This window comes from Phacochoerus africanus, chromosome 11 (assembly GCF_016906955.1).
Source record: "Phacochoerus africanus isolate WHEZ1 chromosome 11, ROS_Pafr_v1, whole genome shotgun sequence".
Taxonomy (NCBI): Eukaryota; Metazoa; Chordata; class Mammalia; order Artiodactyla; family Suidae; genus Phacochoerus; species Phacochoerus africanus.
In genome coordinates this window covers 135,428,835-135,455,596 of record NC_062554.1, presented here as the reverse complement: position 1 = coordinate 135,455,596, position 26,762 = coordinate 135,428,835, and the positions used below count along the sequence as shown (strand labels likewise).

At 37.6% G+C, this 26,762-nt stretch overlaps 1 protein-coding gene across 2 annotated transcripts in view; it reads left to right on the top strand.

The window, feature by feature from the left end:
• Positions 1–26,762, top strand: part of ZPBP (zona pellucida binding protein) — an 81,523-nt gene that overhangs the window by 14,738 nt on the left and 40,023 nt on the right. For both annotated transcript variants that reach the window (XM_047752693.1, XM_047752692.1), the window contains exons 4-6: positions 1,284–1,433; positions 7,897–8,115; positions 22,104–22,180. In XM_047752693.1, coding sequence (XP_047608649.1) covers positions 1,284–1,433; positions 7,897–8,115; positions 22,104–22,180 — 446 coding nt within the window. The remainder of the gene's footprint in view (positions 1–1,283; positions 1,434–7,896; positions 8,116–22,103; positions 22,181–26,762) is intronic.

Below are 26,762 nucleotides of genomic sequence, written 5' to 3'. Positions count from 1 at the left end.
TGTAGAAACGGGGCGCTGTCAGGGCGTAATGCTCTGTGTAAATTCCTCGAGGGCGGGCGTGTCCATCTGTTCCTTTCTCCCCAGTCGCTGAAACAGGGCCTTGCGGGTGCTAGAACCCCAAGAGGTTGTTAGTGAGAAAAATTAATAATGAGCAGTTCTTCACTAAGCACATTCATCTTTTGTCTTCTTTTGAAGCAATACATTACTTTGAAATAAATTTCAACTTGAAATTTATAGGCAATAAATTATTTTCTTAAAATAGGAAAAGATGAGCAGTTATTTACTAAGATAATATTTTCAGTTCTAATGCATGGTTTGTTAAATGATTACATGAGTTTTAATATCTAATGATTTTTTCTAGTGCAAAACCATGGTTATAAACTTTCAGAATAACAACTTTGATTGCTTAACATTTTATAGCTTTTCAGGTCATTAACATTCGTTGTGCTTATTACACAAAAACAATTCTATGAGATACATTGTCATAGGTTATGATTCTTCGTTGTACAAGTGAGGGAACTGGACTTCAGAAAGATGACGTGACTACCCCAGGATCACACAGTTTGTGAGAAAGAAAGGTATACCTCCCATCCAGCTGTTAATGCTTCAAGACCAGGCTTCTTGTCCATCATGCAGCATGGCTCTCTCCCAGTGTGACAGCTAAGTCATGAAGCCTGTTGAAGTGAAAAGGGATCTTACAGCCAGTTCTCACTCCCAGCACTGCAATTCTGATTGTGTGACTTTAGGCAAGTGTCCAATCGCCTATTGTCTTTCTTCTGCAACTTCAGGGTTATAATCCAGCTTTTCCTAGTATCATATGTAATGGCAAGAAATCCATAGGAGTTAGTGATCACACGAGTTAGCCTTTGTGCTGGGCACACTCTTCCATTCCTTTCGGATATAGTTTGTGTGCTTACTGAGAGTGGAACTCCTGAATAAAATATGTGTATATGTGCTATTGTATATGTGACCGAATATCTGATGGTGCCCAAGGTCAGTCCAGCGAGCGGACCAGGAGCACGTCATGTACGTGTCACTGTTAGTGTCTTATCACTTAGGCAGCTACGCATTGGGTGCATCTGGTTAGTGAAATTCTGACCCTGAGACGTACATCCTGGCACCCACTGTCGACACCTCCAGATGCACTGCTTAGGCCCCTGACTCCTTTAATGATTCTGCAGGTAAATTTTGATGGGTTTTCTCTCTGCAGCAAATGCTTCGTTGTTTTATTTCAGTCTCATGTACATTAAGCCCCTGTTCACTGTGTCCTGTCCCTCTCTTAGAAAACAGCACTGCGCAGGTAACCTCCACAGGAAGCCTTGTGTTCCAGAACTTCGAGGAGAGCATGAGTGGCGTTTACACGTGCTTCCTGGAATATAAACCTACTGTGGAAGAAATCGTTAAAAACCTTCAACTGAAATATATTATATATGGTAAGAAGGGATTTCCGTTGTAGTTTAACATTTCTTAATGTTTTCGAATATTTGCATATTTTAACTGGTTTGTTTTAAAGGGATGTTGTTATTTTGAGTCTCAATTATTTTACGAAGGACTTTTTAAGGGAAGATCTTTTTTCTTGGGGGGGGGTGTTGACGTGCACAAATCACTTTGCGGCAATGAATACACACGGGGTGGTATGGAAATCACGTTTTCAGTGTGACGATGATTTTGTGGTCTCAGCTAGGTTAAAATTCTGAGTATTGTGCTTGATGGCGTGCTATCATGTCCCCAAACAAAAAGGTCCCCTTTTCTATAAGCAGGTTGATCTGTCGAGGTTTGAGATTGGAGAGCTGCGTTGGTGGTGGAGCGGCCAGGAGAGCAGCCCGAGCTGTTCCGTTTCACTGGTGGGGCCCATGTGTGGAGCCAGGGTGGTGGGTCTCAACATTGTCCATGTCCAACCCCCAGAGCTTTTGGATAGGTTACCCTCCAGTCACAGATTCTGCGGATGTAATTAAGGGTTTTGAGAAGATGAGTCTGTCCTGAATTACCTGGACAATCACAGGGTCCTTCTAGGAGGACTGCAAGGGGGCCGAGGGCGGAAAAAGTAAACGTGGCCGTGGAAGCAGAGGGCGGGGCAGTTTCCTTTGAAGATGGGGTGGGGGTGGGGCACAAGCCGAAGAGGCAGCCTGTCTCTGGAACCCGAAGGTGGTTGAGAAGTGGATCTGACCCCAGAGCTTCTAGAGCGAGGGTACCTTGATTCTAGGCTGGTAAGACTCGTTTTGGACTTCTGAGCTGCCAAACTGTAAGATACTACATTTGTGTTATTTTAAGCCAATAGGAAACATATACCATTGTTTTCATGGCTGAAATACATAACAAATGGTAGAATTATTAATGATTTCCTGATCCATTGCGGCTCAGCAGGTTATATTGTCCGTGAGGATATAGCTTTGATCCCTGGCCTCGCTTGTTGGGTTAAGGATCTGATATTGCTGCAGGCTGCTGTGTGTAGGTCACTGATGTGGCTCAGATCCAGTGTTGCCACGGCTGTGACTTAAGCCTGCAGCTGCAGCTCTGATTTGACCCCTGGCCCAGGAATTTCTGTATGCCACAGGTGTTGCTATAGAAAGAAAAAAAAAAAAAAGAAAAAGAAAAAAACCCTCTCCCCATGATCCTGTATATCCAAAGAAAGACGTAATCTCTATGAGAAATTCTATTAACTTTGTTAGGCAAATAATTTGTTTAAACTTTGTAATTAGTTACACTTAATTTTTTTTTTTTTTGTCTTTCTGCTGTTTCTTTGGGCCGCTCCCACGGCATATAGAGGTTCCCAGGCTAGGGGTCCAATCGGAGCTGTAGATGCCAAGCCTATGCCAGAGCCACAGCAACACTGGATCTGAGCCGTGTCTGCGAACTAGACCACAGCTCACGGCAACGCCGGATCCTTAACCCACTGAGCAAGGGCAGGGACCGAACCCGCAACCTCATGGTTCCTAGTCGGATTCATTAACCACTGCGCCACGATAGGAACTCCTTAATTTTTGATATGTGGTTTTTTTCTGCAATACACGATATAGATATAGCTGTATGTTATTTCATGTAATTTATATAATTTATAACAAATATAATCTGAAAATTCTCATAAGAGTATTTTCACATAAACTGAGTAGTGTAACAGTGCGTAAGAATGAATGCTGTTGTAATAGTAATGAAAATGATAGACAGTATTTACTGAGCATTTATTATATGCCCAGTAGTGCTGTGTTTTTACATGTAATTATAATAAAAACAGCAAAACACATCTACTGCTTTATTTTTAAGGCTTTTTTGAAGTGCTTTATTTATATTCAGCGTATTTACTTTTTACAGTGATTTCGTATAGTAGGTACTGCATTTTTCTGTCTTGTCAAGATGAGGAGACTGAGGCGTGGCATGGGCTGGGTGACCTGCTCAGACCACACAGTTAGAATGTGGGGAGACTCAGTTTTGAGTCTAGGGATTTTCGTTCTAGAGTTAGTCTTTTTATCTTTTATGATGTCCTATTGTGCGCCACTGTAAGACTAATGCAAGCAGGATGACACAGCATTTAATGAGCTCTTATGTTGCAAACCTCTTGTTTCTGTTGTTACATCATGGAGTTGATTCTGTTTCATTTTCAGCACCCACTTTCTTTCTAATGGCTGCATAGTATTCCAGATTTTATTTGTACCTTCCTCGGTGGGTGATCATTTTGTTTCAGATTTTTCCTTCCTCAAACAGCAGTGCATGGAGCACCTTCCCCCCCCCCCTCCTTCCCTCCTTTTCTCTGTAGGTGTCTCTCTGTGTGTGTGAGTCCCTCGTCTGTCTGTGTCTAAATACACACCAGTATTCTCGTATCGTAGAGGTTAAATTGTTAGTGTTTCCATGAGGTGAACCTGTAAGGTAAAATCTTCTACAGGGTTTTCACAATGTTATTTTGATAATTCTGCCAGTTGGCCTACAAAGATTGTGCTAACTTATGTACCTGCCACTGTGGGTGAGAACCTCATCTGCACTCACTTGCAGCTTCCAGACAGTTCTGGAAGGTGAGGGAGGAGGCTTGTGCCCTTGCCTGCCCCAGTCCGGAGTAGGGTTTCCATCGAGCTGAGCTGGGGGAGGAGGTGGAGACCTGCATTCAGATACTGGAGACTCACTCGTCTTTCTGACTTGCAGTAGATTTTCTTGAATAAATGTGCTTTCATTTTTTCTTTGTCCTTGGGAACATATTCAGAGATTATAATTTTTTTTTAAATAATCTCCCTCGATTTCCCTGGAGACTGGGTTTGTGCCAGTCCTTCAACTCTAATATCAGAAGTTCCTCTCCTAGGAGTTCCTGTCATCGCACAGCATTTCACGAACCTGACTAGTATCCATGAGGACGCAGGTTCGATCCCTGCCCTTGCTCAGTGGGTTAAGGATCCGGCGTTGCCGTGAGCAGACGTGGCTCGGATCCCGCGTTGCTGTGGCTGTGGTGTAGGCAGTCAGCTGTAGCTCTGATTCGACTCCTAGCCTGGGAACCTCCAAATGCCCTGCGTGCGGCCCTTAAAAGGCAAAAAAAAAAAAAAAGTTCCTCTCCTACAGTAATTTTTAAAATGCTGTTACAATAGTCATTACTTTGATATACCATTTGCTATTTATTAGTATTTTGTTTAGAAATGTTTGAGGGATTTTAATTGTTGATTTTGATTTTGATTTCTCTGTATCAGAGAATGTGGCTTACATAATTCTTGGATTTCATTGACTTCTTTATGAGCTCTAAGAATCTTGCCCCTTGACTATTCTGTTTTTATTTCTCGAATGCCAGTTAAACCTACTTATTAGGGCTCCTTAGTTTATCATCCATATCTTTTAACTTGTCTTCAGTATGTGTTTTTTGGAGTACCATTGTCCAGCTTATCTAACCTCTCTTCAGAGATGTGAAGTCTGCTATTTAGCTGGTCTGTCCACTCTGTTTTTTATTTTAACCTTGGTGACCTTTGTTTTCTGTTTTAGGGACTGTACTTTCCATCTCCAGTATTTCCAAGTGAAGTTCTTTATCTACCTGCTTTTGTATTATCGTTTCCTTTTCTTAATTTGTTACTCTTTAATATTTTGGGGATATACTTCTGTTATTTTTAAATTTTTATAATATACATGCAAACACGGAGCCTCTGTCATGGCTCAAGAGTTAAAGAACCCAACTTGTAGCCATGAGGATGTAGCTTCAATCCCTGGCTTTGCTCAATGGGTTAAGGATCCAGCGTTGCTGTGAGCTGTGGCGTAGGTCACAGACATGGCTCATATCCAGAGCTTCTGTGGCTGTGGTATAGGCCGGCAGCTACAGCTCCAATTTGACCCCTAGCCTGGGGACCTCCATATGCCGCCAGGTACAGCCCTAGAAAGACCCCCTCCATACACACAGCTGTTTTTACCCATATACCTCACAAAATAGGTGTCACTGCTCTTTTATTTGTATAGCGGGTGTGAAATGCAGTGCCGCAGTTAGGACTGCCTTTTCCTTACTGCTGAGCTGCTTTTTTTGTGTTTGTTATTCCTTTGGAGGCTTTCTATATTTTTTTTAAATCTGTTTTCTAAGTTGTTTTCTAGTCAGTTCTAGTAAGTACAAACACTCTGACTCTGAATATACATCAGTAGTTTTCCAATTGTGGACTGTGGACTGCTGGGTGTTCCTGAGCCCCTTTCAGAGGGTCAGTAAGGTGAAAACTCCTTTTATGATTATACTGTGATACTGTTTACTGTTTTCACTGTGTTGAGATTGACAATTTTAGAGAGTAAACTGCTGTGGAACAACCCTCCACAATTACCTGAAAAGACTGTCAAAGTGTTCTCTTTCCAGCCAACTGCATGTCTCTACGAGGCAATAAACCAACACGTCACATCTTAGTGAATGCACAAGCAAGTATGATTTCTATTAAGCCAGGCATTAAAGAGCTTTTCAAAATGTAAAACAATACTACTCTTCCCAATGATTTTTTTGAAAAGAGTGTTATTATTCCTAAAGGTGTTTTTTAATGTTACTGCTTGATGGGTTTTTGTATCATTTTAAAATGAAACATTTTAAAAGTTTTTCAGTTTGCATTTCTAGTGTTGTAAATGTGAGTAGGCACAGCTCACATAAACGTTCTTTGTTGGTCCTCGGTGATTAAGAATGTAAAGAGATCCTGAGACCAAAACTTTTGAGAACGGCTCCTATGGATTATGTCTTTTTTTTTTTTTTTTATCATTCTCGTGTTTCTGGAGCCATATAAATCTTTTTCTTTTTTCTTTTAAAGCTTCTGAATTTCATGTGAGGACTTTATTTTGTACACTGTTGCAGGGATTTGCTGCAAGGACTTGAGGGACTCAGCAGAGTTGTACTCAAGGCTAAGGTGAGGGGACACGGTAGGAACAGCAGGCACATAGCACGAGCAGAAACTGGAGAAGCCCACCCTGGCCTCCTGTGGTGTAGGCTGGCCTGACAGCTCCAGCTCCGATTAGACCCCTAGCCTGGGAACTTCCATATGCCACGGGTACAGCCCTAAAAAGACAAAAATAAATAAATAAATAAATAAACTTGTTTTCGTCTATGACCTCAATTAATTTTTAGGATATCGATATTTATATTTGTATTTTTAAAATTTTTACAGGACATTTTTCCTATTTACTGTCACTTCTACAATAGCTTTATAATAGTTTTATTGGATATACTTTGTATCTTTACTGGTTAATATAAAAAGATTTTTAATAAATACTTCCTACATTAATTTTCTGTTATATTATTTTTCCTTACCTTTTCATTTTCTTGATTTTCCTTAGTGTTCCTAGATTTCCCCAAACTCAGGTTAGGGGAATCTGTGGTTTTGTAAATGGAATTGTTCATTTTCTCAGTAATTGGAAGCTGTCTGGTCTTGAATAACAATGGCTGACAGTAGCTTGGTCTGTGCGCTTCGTTTTGGTTTAAATGAGTGTGTGGGGAGGTGCCCAGGGCGGCCCCCACTGTCGTGTGACTGGAGAATGTCTCGGGTAAGTCAGAGACAGGTGGGGGGCCCTCGAGTAACAAAAGTAGCAACAGAGCTACCTGTCACAGAAGGTAAATTTTCTGATTTCTAGTATTTCTAGTATTATGGATTTCTTATCATTTTTATATTTCTTATGTCATTTCAGTGAGATTTTGAAATGGAAGGGAAAAATATATTGTCCGTTTCAGATGTTATAAGTGACTCAATAGAGCTTGTAGTTACGTTAGAATCATACTTTTTTGGGGGGGCCTATTAGTTGGTAATTATATGACTCCAGTTTCTTCTAGATGAATATTTACACTCAGAGAAGTTTCGTTCCTGAGATTGAGGCAGCCTAATACAGTGAGGAAGGGCACGGGCTCTGGGCCAGGCTGCTGGGTAAAATCTTAGACTTGACAGCATAGAGCCTTGGCATGTGACATAATCCCTGCACCCCTCAATTTCCTCATGATGGATCTAAAGACAATACCAGCCTTTCATCATCTCAGGAGATTTAAGTGAGTTCCTGTTTGTAAAGTGCCTGCAACAGCATTTGTCACTCAGTAACAGCTAGACAAGTGTTTGTTAAATTAAAAGAAATGCATATTTAGCTCTGTATACCAGCATACACAGTGGACTGTTGAAGAACATGGGTTGAACTGTGTGGGTCCAATTTACACAAGGATGTTTTCCAGTAGTATCGACTCCAGCACCACACAGTCTGTATCCCTGGATGCAGAACCCTGGATACACAGGAACTCGGGTAAACAGGGCCAACTATAGCTTCTTCCAGGGCTTTCTGCCAGGAATCTGCAGGGTGGGGTTGGCATTCCTAACCCTGCTTTGTTCAAGGGTCAACTGTACAGTGATTTACTCCAAATAATGATTTCTCCTAGATAGGTGAAGTATATTTGAGTTGTTCGAATAACATAACCTGTGCTGCTCTATTTAACTTTTGCAGCTTATCGTGAGCCCCGTTATTATTACCAGTTCACCGCTCGATACCACGCGGCTCCCTGCAATAGTATCTACAATATTTCTTTTGAGAAGAAACTTCTTCAGATTTTAAGCAAATTAGTTCTTGACCTTTCGTGTGAAGTTTCCCTGCTCAAGTCCGAATGCCATCGTGTTAAAATGCAAAGAGCTGGTTTGCAAAATGAATTGTTCTTTACATTTTCAGGTAAGTATACGCAGGTCTTTAAAGAAAACAAATTGAGAATGCAAAAGCAACTTTAAATACCTGTTGTGAGTGACTAGCAGCGTTTTTAGCATGTGAAGTTATAAATCTGAATTTTTCTCATTCTTCATTTTCACTTATTACTTGTAGTAGCCCCCACATGAAATTCCGCTGATTCGTGTACTCAGTGAAAAGTTTGGACTCCCAAATGACTTAAACATTGCTGGGTAATGTGCTGTTATGTGAGAAGATAGGTTAACAGTTTAGACCAGAGGGACCGTTTTAATAGATCGGTGTGCCTTGCCTGATGACGCTGAGTAGAAACCCAGCATTTCCTGGAACGTCAAGAATTGGACTTCATATCCGAGGGCGTTAGATGTGTGAAGGGCCTGCTCTGCACGAGTTCAGGAGTCAGCGTGTGTGTCTTCCCGGGTCCCCGGGGCATTTCTCATCTCAGATGGTGCCGTGTGCTCTCTCCTTCCTGCCTTCCTTTCTCTGTCCTCGACTCCTCTGCCCTCAGTGTTTGCTTACACTTCCTCATTTCTCTGGGATTCCCTTCTCTCTTTCCTGACCATCTAGGAGTAAACGTTTAGGCACAAGTGAGAGGTGTGGTGCTTACAAGGGAGAGAACAAGAGGCATTCAACTCCATTTTCACTGTCTTTTATCTTCCTTACTCTCTCTCTCTTTTCCGAAAAAACTTTGAGTCATTCTCCAGCCCTTTAGACAAATTGTGAAAGGTAGGTTCTTTCTTTAGCTCATCAAAGACATGCTCTTAGCATTCCTAAGTTTTGGGGTCTTTGTACCTGGTGTATTTAATAGGTGCTATTTTTTTATTTTTTGTTTTCTGCTTTTTAGGGTCGCACCCATGTCATGTGGAGGTTCCCAGGCTAGGGATCATATCGGAGCTGTAGCCGCCGGCCTACACCACAGCCACAGCAACGCGGGATCCCAGCTGTGTCTGTGACCTACACCACAGCTCATGGCAACGCCAGATCCTTAACCCACTGAGCAAGGCCAGGGATGGAAGCCGCATCCTCATGGATGCGTTGGGTTGGTTAACCACTGAGCCCCAAGGGGAACTTCCTAATAGGTGCTATTAATAGGCACCTAATAGTGTTTAGAAAACCTGAAAGTGTACCTGAGCGCATGAGGGCAAAGAGGTTATTTTCAACAGAAATGGGCCGTTGTGGACTTTGATTGCATTTCTGTAACAGCCAATGATATTGAGCATCTTTTCATGTGCTCCTTGAACATCTGTACATACTTTTTGGAGAAACGTCTATTTCAGTCCTTTGTCCAGTTCTGATTTTTTCCCTAGCTTTATGGAGATAGAGCTGACATATAACAATATGGAAGTTTCAACTGTGCAGCCTGGGGATGTGACGTATTGCAAGGTGATTTCCTTATGAGGATAAACACGTGTCATCTCGCCTAGTTACAAATGTATTTGTTTACTCCTGCACTAAGAACTTTTACCATCTACTCTTTTAGCAACTTCGGCGTATACAGTAGAGTGCTGCTGCCTGTGCCCGCCTTGCTCTGTGTTCCGTCCCCGGACTTGTTGGTTGTGCCCTTTATCCTCCATCCCCACCCCCACCCCCACCCCCTGCCCCTGCCCCTGGCAGTCACTACTCTGGCCTCTTTTGCTGGGAGTTTCGTTTTTTCAGATTCCACATGCAAATGAGATCATACAGTTTGTGTCTTTCTCTGACTTAATTTCGCTTGACCAAATATGCTGAAAGTTCATCTACCTTGTCATACATGGCAGAATTTCCTTCGTGGCTGAATAATATTCCATCGTGTGCATAAACGTATGTGCACTCATGTATTTCATTTATCCTTCATTTGTCGGACACTTAGGTTGTTTCTCCGTCTTAGCTGTGGTGAATAATACTTCAGTGAACATGGGGGTACAGATATTTCTATGCGACAGTGATTTCATTTCCTTCAGATGTATATCCAGGACTCGCTGGATCATGTGACAGTTGTATTCTCTCTAACTTTTGGGGGCCCCTCCCTCCTGTTTTCTGCAGTAGCTATAGTAGCTCTACCGATTTGTATTCCCGCTGATGCTGTACAAGGCTTCCCTTTTCTCCACATTCTCGACAGTGCGTCTCTCTTATCTTCTGCACGATAATCATCCTAGCAGGTATGGGGTGATGGTTCATGGTTTTGATTAGAATTTTCCTGGTGATTTGTAATGTCGAGCACTTTCGCACACCTGTTGGCTGTTTGAATACCGTCTTAGAAACAACAGTGCCTTCAGGTCCTTTCCCACTTTGAATTGGATTATTTGGGTTTTGCTTTGGAATTGTATGAGTTCCCTATGTATATTTCAGATATTATCGTCTTATCAAACATTTGATTATCGAATATTTTCTGCCATCCTCTAGATTGTTTTTTCAGTTTGTCAGTTGTTTCTTTTGCTGTGACGAAGCTTTTTTTAGTTGTGTGTCGTCCCACTTGTTTGTTTTTGCTTTCATTGCCTGGGCTTTGGGTGTCATATTATAAAGTCATTACCAGCCCCTCTGTGGAGGAGCTTTTCCCCTGTGTTTTCTTGGTGGAGTTTTGTGGTTGAGGTTTCACATTTAAATCTTTAATCCTAGTTTGAGTGTTTTTATCATGAAAATGTGTTAGCTTTTGTCAGATGTTTCTTCTGTCTCAAATGAGATGTGATGGTCACATTTTTTTTTCCTTCTGTGAATGTTGTGTGTTATAAATTTTGATTCTGTAAGGTGAACAATGCTTGCATCCTGTGATATATTTCACTTGGCCAGGTTGTGTGAGTGTGTGTATGTATAAATATTTATATACTATAAATATAGATCTATTTTTTCTGCATATATTTATGGTATGCTGCTGGAATTATTTGTAATTATATTATTGAGACTATTTGCATTCATAATGGATACTGGCCCTGAGTTTCCTTTTCTTGTGATGTGATTGTTTGCCCTTAATATCAGCATAATGCTAGCTTAATGAAAAGAGTTTTTAGGACATGTCCCTTCCTCGCCTATTCTCTTGGAAGATTGAAAAGCATTTTTTAAAATCTTTAATATTTGATAGAATTCACCACTGAAGCCACTGGATCCTGGATTTTCTTTATTGGAAGTTCGTCGATTACTGATTTTATCTCTTTGTTACATGCTTGTTTATGTTTTGTATTTCCTCTTGAGTAAGTTTAGATAATTTATATTTTCATCTAGGTTATCTAGTTTTTGGCACACAATTGTGCATAATATTACAATCCTTTTTATTTATTTTTATTTATTTATTTGTCTTTTTGCCTTTTCTAGGGCCGCACCCGTGGCATATGGAGGTTCCCAGGCTAGGGGTCTAATCAGAGCTGTAGCCGCCGGCCTACACCAGAGCCACAGCAACGCAGGATCCGAGCCATGTCTGTGACCTACACCACAGCTCACGGCAACGCCGGATCCTTAACCCACTGAGCAAGGCTAGGGATCGAACCTGTAACCTCATGGTTCCTAGTTGGATTCGTTATCCGCTGAGCCACGACGGGAACTCCACAGTCCTTTTTATTTATGAATGTTGGATTAGGTAGTAATGTCCTCTAATTTCTCTTTTTTTCTTAATCTAAGTATTTGTCAATTTTGTTGATCTTTTCAAAGAACCAATTATATTTTCCTTGAGTTTCTCTATTTTTTTCTATTCTCCATTTTGTTTATGTCTACTCTACTCTGTATTATTTCCTTCTTTCTCCTAGTTTGATTGCACTGGTTTGGTCGACTGATTTTCTGCCTATAATTTCATTCATTTCTTTTTAGTTTTTTTTTTTTTTTTTTTTTTTGTCTTTTTAGTGCTGCCTCCGTGGCATATGGAGGTTCCCAGGCTAGGGATCGAATCGGAGCTGTAGCTGCTGGCCTATGCAGATGCAGCAGTGCACACTCCATGCTGCATCTGTGACCTAAACCACAGCTCACAGCAATGCCGGATCCTGAACCCACTGAGCGAGGCCAAGGATTGAACCCACGTCCTCATGGATGCTAGTCAGGTTCATTAACTGCTGAGCCATGATGGGAACTCCTCTGTTGTAGTTTTTATATCTCTTTTCTTCTGTTTTCTCCTGTTGAATTTGTCCTTTTGAAAAATTTTTCCTAAAGGTGGAAACTTCAATTATTGATTTTATATTTTTCATCTTTTCTAATTTATGAATTCAACACTACAGATTTTTTTCTTTAAATGGTGCTTTCACTGAATCCCACAAATTCTGGTAAATTGTTATTTTCGCTTTCATTTAGTTGAAAATATTTTAAAATTTCTCTTGAGACGTCTTTGACCCATGTGTTAGTAATAGTCTGTTGTTTAATGTCCAAAGTGTTATGGGGTTTTACAAGAATCTTTCTGTTACGGATTTCTAGTTTAATTCATTTTCGTCTGCGCGCATACGTTGTGTATTTTTTATTTTTAAAAATTCTCCAGACTGTGTTTAATGGTCAAGGATGTGGTCTGTCGTGGTGAATGCTCCCTGTGCGCCGGAGAAGGGTTTGTATTGTTGGACGAGGCGTTCTGTCATTAGCAGTTGGATCCAGTGGACTGATGGTGTGGTTCAGGCCAGGTGGGCCTGCAGAGTTTTTGCTTTCTGGAGTTGTATATTGTGGGTTGTTCTATCGCTCCTTCTAGCTCTGTCGGTGTTTGTCTCATGAATGTAGACACCGTGTTGTAAGGCTCAGACACATTAAGGTTCTTTATTTCTTCTTGGAAAACTGAGATTTTTACCTGTGATAATTTCTCTTTCTCTGAGGTCTCTTTTGTCTTCACGTTGCTGTTCCAGCTTTCTTTTGACCAGTGTTAGCATGGTAAGTTCTTCTCAGTCACTTTACTTTTAGTCTGTCAGTGTCTTTAAAGTGTGTTTCTTGCAGATAAGATATAGTAAGGTCTTTAAAAAATTCATTCTGATAGTCTCTGTCCTTTAATTGGTGTCTTTAAGCTATTGACGTTAAAAATGATTATTGATGGAGCTGGAGTAACAGTTACTGTATTTGTACTGTTCTTTGTTTCTTTTTTGTCTTGCCCTTCTTCTACCTTCTCTGGTGTTAATCAAGCATCTATATGATTCCATTTGTTTCCTGATACATTAGCATATCAATTATAATTCATTTTTTACTTTAAGTGGTTGCCCTATGTTTGTAATATGCATTTATGATTAATAAAATTCTTCTTCAGATAACACTGTACAATTTCATGGGTAGTAAAAGTAACTTACAACTGAATTTGCAAATTTGTCCTCTCTTCCATTGTAAAACTGTAGTCATTTATTTTGCTTATCCATAAGCTTTAATCAATTAATACATTATTCATATTATTATTTTGAACAAGATAGTGTCTGATAGATCAATTAAGAATAAAAAAAACAGGTTTACTCTTACCTTTATTTATTCCTTTTTTAATGCTCTTACTTTATGTAGATCCCAGTTTTGGTCGTTTGTTGGTTTCCTCCTTTAAGAACTTCTTTTAACATTTCTTGCAAGTCTAAGTTTCTGGTGACAGATTCTCTCAATTTTTGTTTTTCTGAGAAAGTCTTTATTTAGTTTGGTGGCATTTTCTTCCTCCCTCCCTCCCTCCCTTCCTTCCTTCCTTCCATCCTCCCTCTTCTTCCTTCCTTTTTCCTTCCTTCCTTCTTTCTTCTTCTTCTTTTTTTTTTTTTTTTTTTTTTGTCCATGCCCATAGTATTTTGAAGTTCCTAGACCAGGGATTAAACCTGCACCATAAGCAGTGACCTGAGCCACAGCAGTGAGAACACAGATTCTTACCCTGCTATGCCACCAGAGAACTCCCTTTTTTTCCTTTCATTACTGTGTTTAAAATCATTAACAGTACTGGAGTTCCTGTTGTGGCTCAGTGGTTAACGAACCTGACTAGTAATCATGAGGTTGTGTGTTCGATCCCTGGCCTTGCTCAGTGGGTTAAGGATCCAGCATTGCCATAAGCTGTGGTGTAGGTCACAGACATGGCTTGGATCCTTTGTTGCTGCGGCTGTGACATAGGCAGGCAGCTACAGCTCCGATTCGACCCCTAGCCTGGGAACCTCCATATGCCACAGGTATGGCCCTAAAAAGACAAAAGAAATAAAAAAGAACTACTTGAAAATCATTAATAGTACTCTCCTCTTGCTTGCATGGTTTCTGAAGAAAAGTCTGATTTAATTCTTTTATTTTTTTTCCATTTTTCTTACTGTCATAAAATACGTATAACATAAAATAACTTATAACATAAAATTAATCTTCACATTTAAGTTGTATTAAATACATTTGTGTGGAACTACTATCATCACTTTCATCTTGGAATTCTTAGAATATTAAACATAAATCCCTATTACACACGCAGTCCCTGGCATTTATCATTCTACTTTCTATCTCTGGGATTTTAACTAACTACCTCATATAAGTGGAGTCATACAGTATTTTTGTTTCTGGCTTATTTCACTTAACATTATGTCCTTGAGGTTCATCCATGTTGTAGCATATAAAGGGATTTCCTTCCTTTTTAAGAATTAATGGTATTTCATCCTATGTATATAAAACATTTTGGTATCCATTCACCCATTGAAGAACACTTGGCTCATTTCAACAGATAACCATATGAATAATGCTGTTTATAGGTGTAGACATATCTCTTAGAGACCCTGCATTCATTTCTTTTGAGAATGTACTCAGAAGTGGATTTGCTAGATCATGTAGTAATTCTATTTTAATTTTTTTTGAGGAACTGCCACACTGTTTTCCTCAGTGGCTGCATTTTGCCTTCCAACCAACAGTACACAAGGGTTCCAATTCACTCATCCTCACAAACACAAGTCATGTTGTTTGGTTTCCATAGTAACCGTCCTAATGGATACATGGTAGCATCTCAATATAGTTTTGATTTGAACTTCCATAATAATTAGTTACATTGAACATTTTTTCCCAAGCTTATTCATCATTTGTACATCTTCTTTGGAGAAATGCCTTTTCAAGGTCATTGCCCATTTTTTAATCTGGTTGTTTGTGTTCTTTGGTATTGAGCTTTTGGAGTTTTCTATATATTCTGTATATTAATACCTTATCTGATATGTGATTTGGAACTATTTTTTTTTCAAATTCTGTAGCTTGCCATTTAACTCTGTGGATATTGTCTTTTGATTCATACTTAAAGATTTTTTTTCATGAAGTCCACTTGGCTATTTTTTCTTTTGTTGCTTGCACCTTTGGTGACATATCTGAGAAATTGTTGCCAAATCCAATGCTGTAAAGCTTTTGCCGTTAGTTTTCTCCTAAGAATGTTTTAGTTTTAGTTCTTACATTTAGATCTTTGATCCATTTTGAGTTAATTTACATGTATGGTGTTATGTGTGGACCCAGATTTATCCTTTTGCATGTGGATATCCAGTTTTTTCCAGCACCATTTATTGAAAAGACTGTCATTTCCCCATTGAATAGTCTTGACACCCTTGTCAAAAATCATATGTGCAGGCTTATTTTTGGTCTGTATCATCTATTGGTCTGTATTTCTGTCTTTATGCCAATAACACACTGTTTTGGCTACTGCAGCTTTATAGTAAATTTTGAAATCATTTATGATTTCTAGCTTTATTCTTTCTTCCAGACCGTTTTGGCTATATGAATTCCCTTGTGATGCCACATGAATTTTAAGGTGGATGTTTATATTTACGCAGAAAATATAGTTGGGAATGTTCAAATTTATTGCATTCAATCTATGGATTGCTTTGTATAATATTGACGTTTTGACAATATTAAGTCTCCAGTCTGTAAACGTGGGATGCATGTCTATTTATTTATGTCGTCTTTAATTTATTCCAGCAGTGCTTTGTAGTCTTCATGGTATAAGTCTTTCACCTTCTTGGTTAGTTCATTCTTAAGTGTTTTATTCTTTATGTTTACTGTAAATGGAATTGTTTCAACTATTTTCTTTTCAGGCTATTCATTGTAGTGTGTAGAAATACAACTGATTTGTGTATTGACTTTGTATTTCGCAAAGTTCTTGAATTTATTTATGGAATTTTAATATAGTTTTATCCATGGAATCTTAATGCTTGCATGTGAGATGATATCGCCTGTGAACAGAAATAATTTTCCTACTTTTTCAATTTGGGTACTTCTTATTTCATTTTCTTGCCACAATGTAGTGGCTGGAACGACCATTACTATGTTGAGAAAAAATGGCAAAAGTGCACATTCTTACTTGTTTCTCGTTTTTTGAGCAGGCACTTTCAGTCTTTAACCACTGAATGTATGTTAGATGTGGATTTTGTATATCTACAAAATGATGTGTTTTTCTCCTCCTATTCCTGTTTTTTAGCTTTTATGATGTGTTTTTCTCCTCCTATTCCTGTTTTTTAGCTTTTTTTCTATGAAGGATGTTTGATTTTGTAAACTACTTTTTTTCCTGCCTCAAATGAGATATTCCTATGGGCTTTTTCCCACCTTCATTCTTTTAATGTGTTGTATCATAGTGATTGATTTTTTTTTTCTTTTTAGGCCACACCACAGCTTATGGAAGTTCCTGGGCCAGGGATGGAGTCTGAGCAAGAGTTGTGACCTACACCCCAGCTGCTGTAATACCGTTCCTTCACCTACTGCATCTGGCTGAGAATTGAACTGGTGCCTCCACAGAGAAAAGCTGGATCATTAACCAACTGTGCCACAGCAGGAGTTACCAATTGATTTTTTAAAACATTTTTATTATAGTTGATTTACAGTGTGCTGTCAATTTCTGCTGTACAGCACAGTGACCCAGTCATACATATGTTTATATACACACACATTCTTTTTCTCACATTATCCTCCATCGTGTTCCATCTCAAGTGACTGGATATGGTTCCCTGTGCTGTAGAGCAGGATCTCATTGCTTCTCCACTCCAAATGCAGTAGTTTGCATCTATTAACCCCAAACTCCCAGTCCATCCTATTCCCTCCCCCTCCTCCTTGGCAACCACAAGTCTGTTCTCCATCTCCATGAGTTTGTTTCTTTTCTGTAGATAGGTTCATTTGTGCCATATATTAGATTCTAGATATAAGTGAAATCATATGGTATTTGTCTTTCTCTTTTTTATTTACTTCACTTAGTATGAGAATCTCCAGTTCCATCCGTATTTCTGCAAATGGCATTATTTTTTATGGTGGAATAATATTCCATTGAGTATATGTACCACATCTTCTTAATCCATTCATCTGTTGTTGGACATTTAGATTGTTTTCATGTCTTGGCTATTGTGAAAAATGCTACAATGAACATAGCGGTGCATGTATCTTTTTCATGAAAGTTTTGTCTGGATATATGTCCTGGAGTGAGATTGCTGGATCATGTTGTAGCTCTATATTTAGTTGTCTGAGGTACCTCCATACTGTTTTCCATAGTGGTTATACCAATTTACATTCCCAACAACAGCATTTGTTATTTGTGGATTTATTCGTGATGGCCATTCGGACAGGTGTGAGGTGGTACCTCATTGTAGTTTTGATTTGCATTTCTCTAGTAACTAGTGATGTTGAGCAAATGTGCTTATTGGCCATCAATATGTCTTCTTTGGAGAAATGTCTATATAGATTTTTCGCCCGTTTTTGGATTGGGATGTTTGCTCTTTTGCTGTTGAGTTGTATGAGATGTTTGTATATTTTGGAGATTAAGAGCCCTTGTCGTTTGCCTCATTTGAAAACATTTTTTACCAATTCCATAGGTTGTCTTTTTCTATGATTTCCCTTGCTGTGCAAAAGCTTGTAAGTTTGATTAGGTCCTATTAGTTTATTTTTGTTTTTGTTTTTTTGTTTTTTAACCTAAGAAAACATTTATACAGTTGGTGTCAGAGAAGGTTTTGCAGGCATATTCTACCAAACACACAAAGAAGAACTTATACCCATCCTTCTCAAACCTTTCCAAAGATTGAAGAAAAAGGAACACTCCCAAAGACATTCTGTGATGCCACCATCACCCTAATACCAAGACCAGACAGTGGCACTACCAAAGAATAAAATTATAGTCAAATGTATTTAATGAACATAGATACAAAAATTATCAACAAAATTTTAGGCAACCAAATTCAACAACATATCAAAAAGATCATACACTACAACCAAGTGGGATTCATCCCAGGTTCACAGGGATGGTTCATCATGCACAAAACAATGTCATCCACCACATTAACAAAAGAAAAGCCAAAAACCATATTATCATATCTATAGATACAGAAAAAGCATTTGAGAAGTCCAACATCCATTCATGATAAAAAAAAAATACTCAATGGAGAAAAGCTGAAAGCCTTACCACTAAAATCTGGAACAAGACAAGCATGCCCACTCTCACCACTTTTATTCAACATAGTATTGAAAGTCCTAGCCACAGCAGTCAGACAAACAAAAGGAATAAATGTATCCAGATTAGCAGAGAAGAGGTAAAATTGTCACTGTATGCAGATGACATGATACTATATATAGAAAAACCTAAGGACTCAACCCAAAAACTACCCGAACTGATGAACAAATTCAGCAAAGCAGCAGGATATAAGATTAACATTCAGAAATCAGTCACATTTCTGTATATTCTCAGTGACATATTAGAAAAGGAATACAGAACTACAATACCTTTTAAAATTGCACCAAAAATATAAAATACTTAGGAACAAACCTGTCCAAGGAGGTGAAAGACTTATATGCTGAGAACTGTAAAACACTAATCAAGGAAATTAAAGAGGGTTCAAAGAAATGGAAAGATATTCCATGTTCCTGGGTTGTAAAAATGGCCATACTACCCAAAGCAATCTACAGATTTAATGCAATCCCTATCAAATTACCCATGACATTTTTCACAGAACTAGAACAAACAATCCAAAAATTTATATGGAACCACAAAAGGCTCAGAATTGTCAAAGCAATCCTGGGGAAAAAAAAAAAAAGAAATGCAGGAGGAATAACTCCTCAGACTTGAGACAATATTATAAATCTACAGTAATCAAGACAGTGTGCTACTGGTACCAAAGCAGACATAGACCAATGGAACAGAATAGAGAACCAGAAATAAACCCAGACACCTATGGTCAATTAATCTTCGACAAAGGAGGTAATAATAGAAAATGGGTAATAATAGAAAATAGCAAGCAGTGCTGGGAAAACGGGACAGCTGCATGTAAATCAATGAAACTAGAACACACCCTCACACCATGCACAAAAATAAACTCAAAATGGCTTAAAGACTTAAACATAAGATAAGACACCCTAAAACTCCAATTGATTTTTTAATATTCTGGCACTAAATCCCATGTGCTCAGGGTACATAATCGTGTTAATAAGTTCCTGAGCTGGGTTTGCTAGTATTTTATGAGGAGTTTTGCATCAGTGTTAATTAGGGATATTAATCCATAGTTTTCTTTTCTTAGAGTATCTTTGCCTGGTTTTTGCATCCAAAGGATAAATTTAGAACTGTTACCTCCTCTTCAACTTTTTGGTAGTGTTTGAGAGGATTCACATTAATTCTTCTTATAATTGTAAAATTCTCCCTTGACGTGACCTGATCCTGGTTTATTGTTGTGCTGTTAAGTATTCTATTTTCTTATTTACCTTCTGTCTGACTGTTTTGTCCACTATTGTGAGGTATTGAATTTTTCAAATATTATTGTAGAACTATGTATTTCTCTTTTGATTTCTATTAATTTTTGCTTCAAAATTTTTATGGTCTCAGGTATGTAAATGTTTGTAAGTTCTGCATTTTCTTGTTATTTTGAGCCTTTTATTAATATGTAATACCTTTATATGTCTCCTACACCCTTTCTTGATTTTAGGTCTGTTTTATATCTTATTAGTGTGGTGACCCTTGTTCTGTTTTGGTTACTATTTCCGTGGAATATCTTTTTCCATCCTTTCGTGTACTTTTGTTTTTGTATCTGAAGCCAGTCTCCTAAAGACAGTGTATATTTGGATAATTTTAATTCATTCTTCAATCTCTATCTTTCAGTTTGAGAATTTGATCAATTTACTTTAAAGGCGATTATTGATAATGCAGGAGTTACCTATGCCACTTTGCTATTTGTTTTCCTTATACTTTAAAGCTGCATTGTTCCTCATTTTCTTCATTATAGTCTTTTTGTTTAGTTGACTTTTTATAGTTAGATGTTTAAATCTTTCTCATGTTCTGTTTTGTATATCCTATAGTTATTTTCTTTGTTGTTCCTGTGGGAATTGTATTTAACATCCCAATTTTATAACATGCTAATCTGAATTTATGCCAACTGAACTTCTATACCAGATGAAAACTCTACTTAAACATCTGTATTACCACCTCTTTCAGTTGTTGTTGATAGAAGATAGCTACTTTATAAATTCTTCACCTCCAAATATAAATTAATTATTATTTTAAATGAATTAGTCCCCTAGCTTATATAGAGAACAAAGCGTGGAGTTACGAAGTTACAATCATACTAGATTTTAGACTGGTGGCTTTTTCTCAAGTATATGAAGACTCTTAAATCATGTGCAGAAAAGTTTGTGTTGCAGTCTGATCTGATAGTAATAGCAGCTTTGGTCATAGCCCACGTGTTTACCTTTGTTGAGGTCGTTGTTTCTCATCGTACAGCTGCACGCTACCGTCTAGTGTCCTTTCACTTCACCTGCAGGATTCCCTGCTCACTTCTTGCCAGGCAGATCTAGGGGTAACAAACCGCTTAGCTCTTGTTTATTTAGGAGAGTCTTAATTTCTCTCTCCCTCTTGAAGGTTAGTTTTGTAGGTTATAGCTTTCCTTACTCTTTCCTTTCTGGTATTTATCACCATATCACACGACATGTTTCTTTTTTTTTTTTTTTTAGGGCCGCACCTACGGCATATGGAACTTCCCAGGCTAGGGATTGAATTGGAGCTGCAGCTGCCAGCCTACATCACAGCCACAGCAACACCAGGTCGTCTACATCCTACACCACAGCTCACGGCAACGCCAGATCCTTAACCCCCTGAATAAGGCCGGAATCGAACCCACAACCTCATGGTCACTCTTCAGATTTGTTTCTGCTGTGCCACAGTGGGAGCTCTCACAGTCTGTTTCTGTAATGATTTTTGTTTATTGTTTGTATGTATTATTATTGTTCATTCTAATTTTCTGCATTCGAATACAATTTCTAAAATGTCAGGGAGTTTGTAGATTTTGATCACTTTATATATCTCAGACGCATAGAATAACTCCGTATGTTGTAGATTCCTGATAATTACTTGTCGAATGAGTAGTACATGCATTCACAGATAAATGTGTTCTCATTTTAGTTACCATGGCCATTCCTCTAGTCCAGCCTCATTCCCTTTCCAGTATTGTTATATTGGTTTATGTCTTTGTAGAGATTGAATTAGTCAAATGACACACACTATATAGGTAGAGTTAATTAAGTAGGATATTGGTGGAATACATGTATTTATACATATATACATATATGTTATAAAAGGTAGAATAATTCTATTGTTGAAAATTGTATGAAATCAGAGTTCCCATTGTGGCTCAGCAGTAATGAACCCAGTTACTAGTATCCATGAAGATGTGGGTTCAATCCCTGGCCTCGCTAAGTGGGTTAAAGGATCTGGTGTTGCCATGAGCTGTGGTGTAGGTCACAGCCATGGCTCATATCTGACATTGCTGTGGCTGTGGTGTAGGCCTGCATCCGATTCAACCCCTAGCTTGGGAACTTCCATATGTCATGGATTTGGCCCTAAAAAGCAAAAACAAACAAACAAACAAAACTTGTATGAAATCAATTGCCAAATACTATCAAAATGATGGATTATTCTTGAGTTCATTATAATAGTGTAATTTTCCTTATTTATATGAAATAAATTTTTTCCTTAGGTTATTAGCAAAAAAGAGTGATTTAATATTCGGAAATCTGTTTAATTTTTTAGTGGCATAGAAATATTAGACATATGATCTGTATGTCAAAATTCAGTTTAAATGCTGTACTATATATAGTTCTTTAGACCTATGATGCAATCTAATCTATTTTCTCAGTTTCATCTCTAGACACTGAAAAAGGACCCAAGCCATGTGCAGGCCATAGTTGCGAATCTTCCAAAAGGCTGTCGAAGGTATGTCGTGGGAGGTGAGAAAAGAGCAGAGACAGTGAACATGGCAGTGTAGGTTCACGTGTCACCGCCACGCCCAGCACACAGACCGTGGAAATAAGACTTCATCAAACAATAAGTTATAAGACATTTAGTAGAGCTAGTATTTTCATGAAATGTTTTGAATTTAGCATTTTGTAACTGATTGTTTAAGAAAGATGTTTTTAAATGATAAGAAATTTAGTAGAGTTAATATCTTACTGAATGCTTTGAAATTTAACATTTTGTAACTGACGGTTTGAAGAAAGATGTTTTTCTCCATTTCTGTGGCCTTGTTTGCTATTGCAAATTCATATACAGCGAATGATCAGGTAGAATTCTCTCCATGTTAATGTCATTCTCACCCGAAACAATAGATATTATTATCTCTCTAATGTTTACTGTTTTCATGCTGCTCTGTACCCAGCGTCTTGTGAAACTATGCTTAGGGTAAAAATTATGTTGAAACTCTCAGCAGCAATTTAATTTTCTCTTTTATATTATACTTAGCATATTTTTCATGCTCAGTATATTTATGGCACATTTTCCCATCTTAGATTACTCTTCAGTGACCCTGAATGCTTTGTTCAAATAATATTTTAAAATATTGGGAATATAAATAATTTATATTATGATGAATGTGAAAATTTTCCTATTAAAATCATAAGTAATGCACATTTAGGTCAATATCCATTACTTTTGCCTGGGAAAATGAGCTCTTAATTTGTATTCACTAAGCTTCCTGAAATGTAATTATATATATTTATAATCTACCTGTAAACATTATCTAAGTATATAAAAGTATATAATGTTTATAGATAGATAAATCATCTATTTATTTATTTCCAGGTTATTTCCATTTAAAAAACTTCCTTAGGGATTACCTCTCATCCCTTTACTTTCTAAATAGGAGTTAGGTTTTGGGGACTAAGAGGAGAAGACAATCTTGTTTTTCTAATTCTGTTTCTTAATGCGTGAGTACTACTCTAGTCATTATTACTCTAACCACAAATTTGGTTAGTATTTTGTTAAAATTTAAAAATTTTTAAATATTTAAAAGTAGTCTCAAGACATCTCCTTTGACGTATGTGCTAGAAGTGTTTTGTTGCCTCTCCTTGCATTTGGGGATTTTCCAGTCATCTTTTGGTTATTTTTTGATTCCTAGTTTAATTCCATCATGGTTTGAGGGTAAATGTTGTTTGATTTCTGTTCTTTTAAATTTGCTAAGGTATGTGTTATGGTGGGCAATGTGGTTTGTCATGGGGAATAGTCCATTTAAGCTTGAGTAGAATGTGTATTCCCCTGAAGTCACGTGAATCAAGAGATTCGTACACCATTGATTAATAGTGTTGAGTTAAACTATGTCCTTACAACTGCTTCTTTTTCATGGCTAAGACTCCATTATATGAATATGCCACATTTTTCATACATCCTTTCAACTGTAAGTGGACTTTTAGGTTGCTTGCATGTCTTGGTTACTGTGAATAGTCAACTTGGGAGTGTGGCCATCTCTTTGAGATCCTGATTTTAATTCCTTTGGAGAAATCAGAAATGGAATTGCCAGATCTTATGGTGATCCTATTTAATATTTTGGACCTTCCGTACTGTTTTCCATAGTGACTTCCTCAATTTACATTTGTACCAACAGAATGTAAGGATTCCCTTTTCTACTCATCTGTGCCCACACTTTCTGTCTTTTGTTTTTCTGATACGGTCATCCTAACAGGTGTGAGTTGATGGTGTGTTGTGGTTTTGATTTCATCTCCCTTGTGTTTAGTTCTGTTGAGAACCTTCTCACGTACCTGTTGGGTGTTTGTATGTCTTCTTTGGAGAAAATTCTATTCAGTTCCTTTGCCTATTTTAAAATTCAGACTTTTTTTTTTTTTGCGCTATTGAGTTTCATGTCTTATCTATTTTGGAAATCAACCCTTTTTCTGATACATGGTTTACAAATACCTCCTCCCACCTAAGTATTAATCAGCCCCAATCCTGCTCAGCTTCCAAGATCAGACAAGATCCAGCACGGTCACAGTGGTATGGCCAGACACAACAAATACACGCCTATTCCATAGGTTTCTTCTTGTTTTCTTGTGTATTTTCTTTTCTGTTCAGAAGCTTTTTAATTTGATGTAATCCCACTGGTCTGTTTTTGCCTTTGTTGCCTGTTTTTTTGGTGTCATATCCAAGTTCTCACTGCGAAAGCCGATGTCAAACTTTTTTCCCTTTGATATTCTTTTCTAGATATTTTATAGTTTCATGCCTTACATTTAAGTCATTAATGTATTTTGACTTGATTTTTGTGTAAAATATAAGATACATTTTTCATCTGGAAAAAAAATCATCTGCCCAATGCCATTTATTGAAGAGACTCTCCTTTCTGTATGTTCCTGCGCTCTTGTGTAAGATCAGTTGACAGTATGTGTGGGTTTATTTCTGTATACTGTTCTGGATCATTGGTCAGTATGTCTGTTTTTATAACAGTACCATATTGTTTTGATTAGTACAGCTTTGTAATGTAATTTGAAAGTAGGAAGTGTGATGCCTTCATCTTTGTTTATCTTGCTCAAAATTACTTTGACTGTATCGAATGTCTTGTAGATCCAGATGAATTTTAGGATTTTTTTTTTCTATTTCTGGAAAAATGCCATTGGAATTTTGAAAGAGGTTGCATTGAATGTCTAGATCCCTTTAGGTATTCTGGATATTTTAACAGTATTCTTCCATCTGAAAATAGAGTGTCTTTCTATTCATTTGTGTTTTCTAAATATCTTTCATCAATGTTTTACAGTTTTCTATGTACAAGTCTCTCATCTTCCAACTTACTTTTATTCCTAAGTATTTTATTCTTCTTGGTGCTAATGTAAATGAGATTATTTTCTTGATAACTTTTTAAGATAGTTTCTCAATGGTGTGTAGAAACACAAATTTTTGAATGTTGATTTTGTATCATGCAACTTAACTGAACTTGCTTACTGTAATAGTTTTTGTGGAGTCTTTTGTGTTTTCTGCATAGATGAATATGTCATCTGAAAACAGAGTGGTTTTACTTCTTCATTTCAGATTTGGGTGCTTTTTATATGTATTTCTTTTCTATTTGCTCTCATTAGGACTTCAGTGCTGTATGAATAGAAGTGGCAAGACTGGGCATCCTTTCTTTGTCCAGGTCTTAGAGAAAAATTTTTCAGTCGTTCATTTTTGAATGCATTTTTAGATGTGGGATTTTGTATAGGGACTTAATTATTGTGTTTAGGTAAATTCCTAATATTCCTACTTCATTGAGGATGTTCATCATAAATGAATGTGAAATCATACTTTTCTACATCTGTTGTGATAATCATATGAATTTTGTTTTCCATTCTGTTAATGCTTTATCTGTGTATGTTGAAACATCCTTGCATCCCAAGAATATACTCCACTTGGTCATGGTGTATGTTCCTTTCAATATGTTGATGAATTTGGTTTGCTAGTGTTTAGTTGTGGATTCTTGTATGTATGTTAGTCAGGGATATTATAGATTTCTTTTCTTTTGGTGTCTTTGGTTTTGGTATCAGAGTGAGTGATACTGGCCTCACAAAATGAGTTTAGAAGTGTTCCCTCTTCTGTTTCTTTGAACGAAGTTTGAAAAGTTTTGTTATTGATTCTTCTTTAAATATTTGTTAGAATTCATCTATGTAGCCATCTTGTCCTTGAGTTTTCCTTGCTAGAAGGTTTTTGTTTTGCTTTTTAGGGCTGCATCAACATCATATAGAAGTTCTTAGGCTAGGGGTCAAATCGGACATACAGCTGCCGGCCTATGCCACAGCCACAGCAATGCAGAATCTTTGCCGTGTCTGCAACCTACACCATAGCTCATGGCAACTCCAGATCCCCAACCCACTGAGTGAGGCCAGGGATCGAACCCACATCCTCATGGATACTACTCATATTCATTTCCACTGCACCACAATAGGAATTCCCACTGAAAGATTTTTGATAACTGATTCAGTTTTCTTATTTCTTATTGGTCTGCTCATGTTTTCTATTTTTTTTTAGTTCAGCCTCTGTATTATGTATGTTTATAGGAATTTGCCATATGTTCTAACTTGTTCGATTTGTTTGCATATAGTTTTTCATCATAGTCCTTTATATTTTTTCTCTTTGTGATATCAGTGGTAATATCTCTTTTATTTCTGATTTTATTTGTCTCCTCTTTTTCTTTGTTAGTCTTGCTAATTGTTTGTCTTTTTAGTTTATCTTTTCAAAAAAACGATTCTTAGTTTTATCATTGTTGCATTGTTTTTCTGTTTTCTACTTCATTTATTCTGCTCTAGTCTTTCTTTCTTCTCCTTGGATTTAGTTTGTCTTTTTCCAGTTTCTTGAGGTGTAAGGTTAGATTGTTTACTTGATATTTTTCTTTTTTATTAATATAGGATTTCTTTGATATAAATTTGCCTCAGAGTACTGCTTTTGCTACATCTCACAAACTTTAATATTTTGCATTTTTGTTTATATTTCTCTCATTTTATTATTTGCCTTCTTTGACTCAGTGGTTTCAGGATGTGTTTTTTAAATTCCACATATTCGTGAA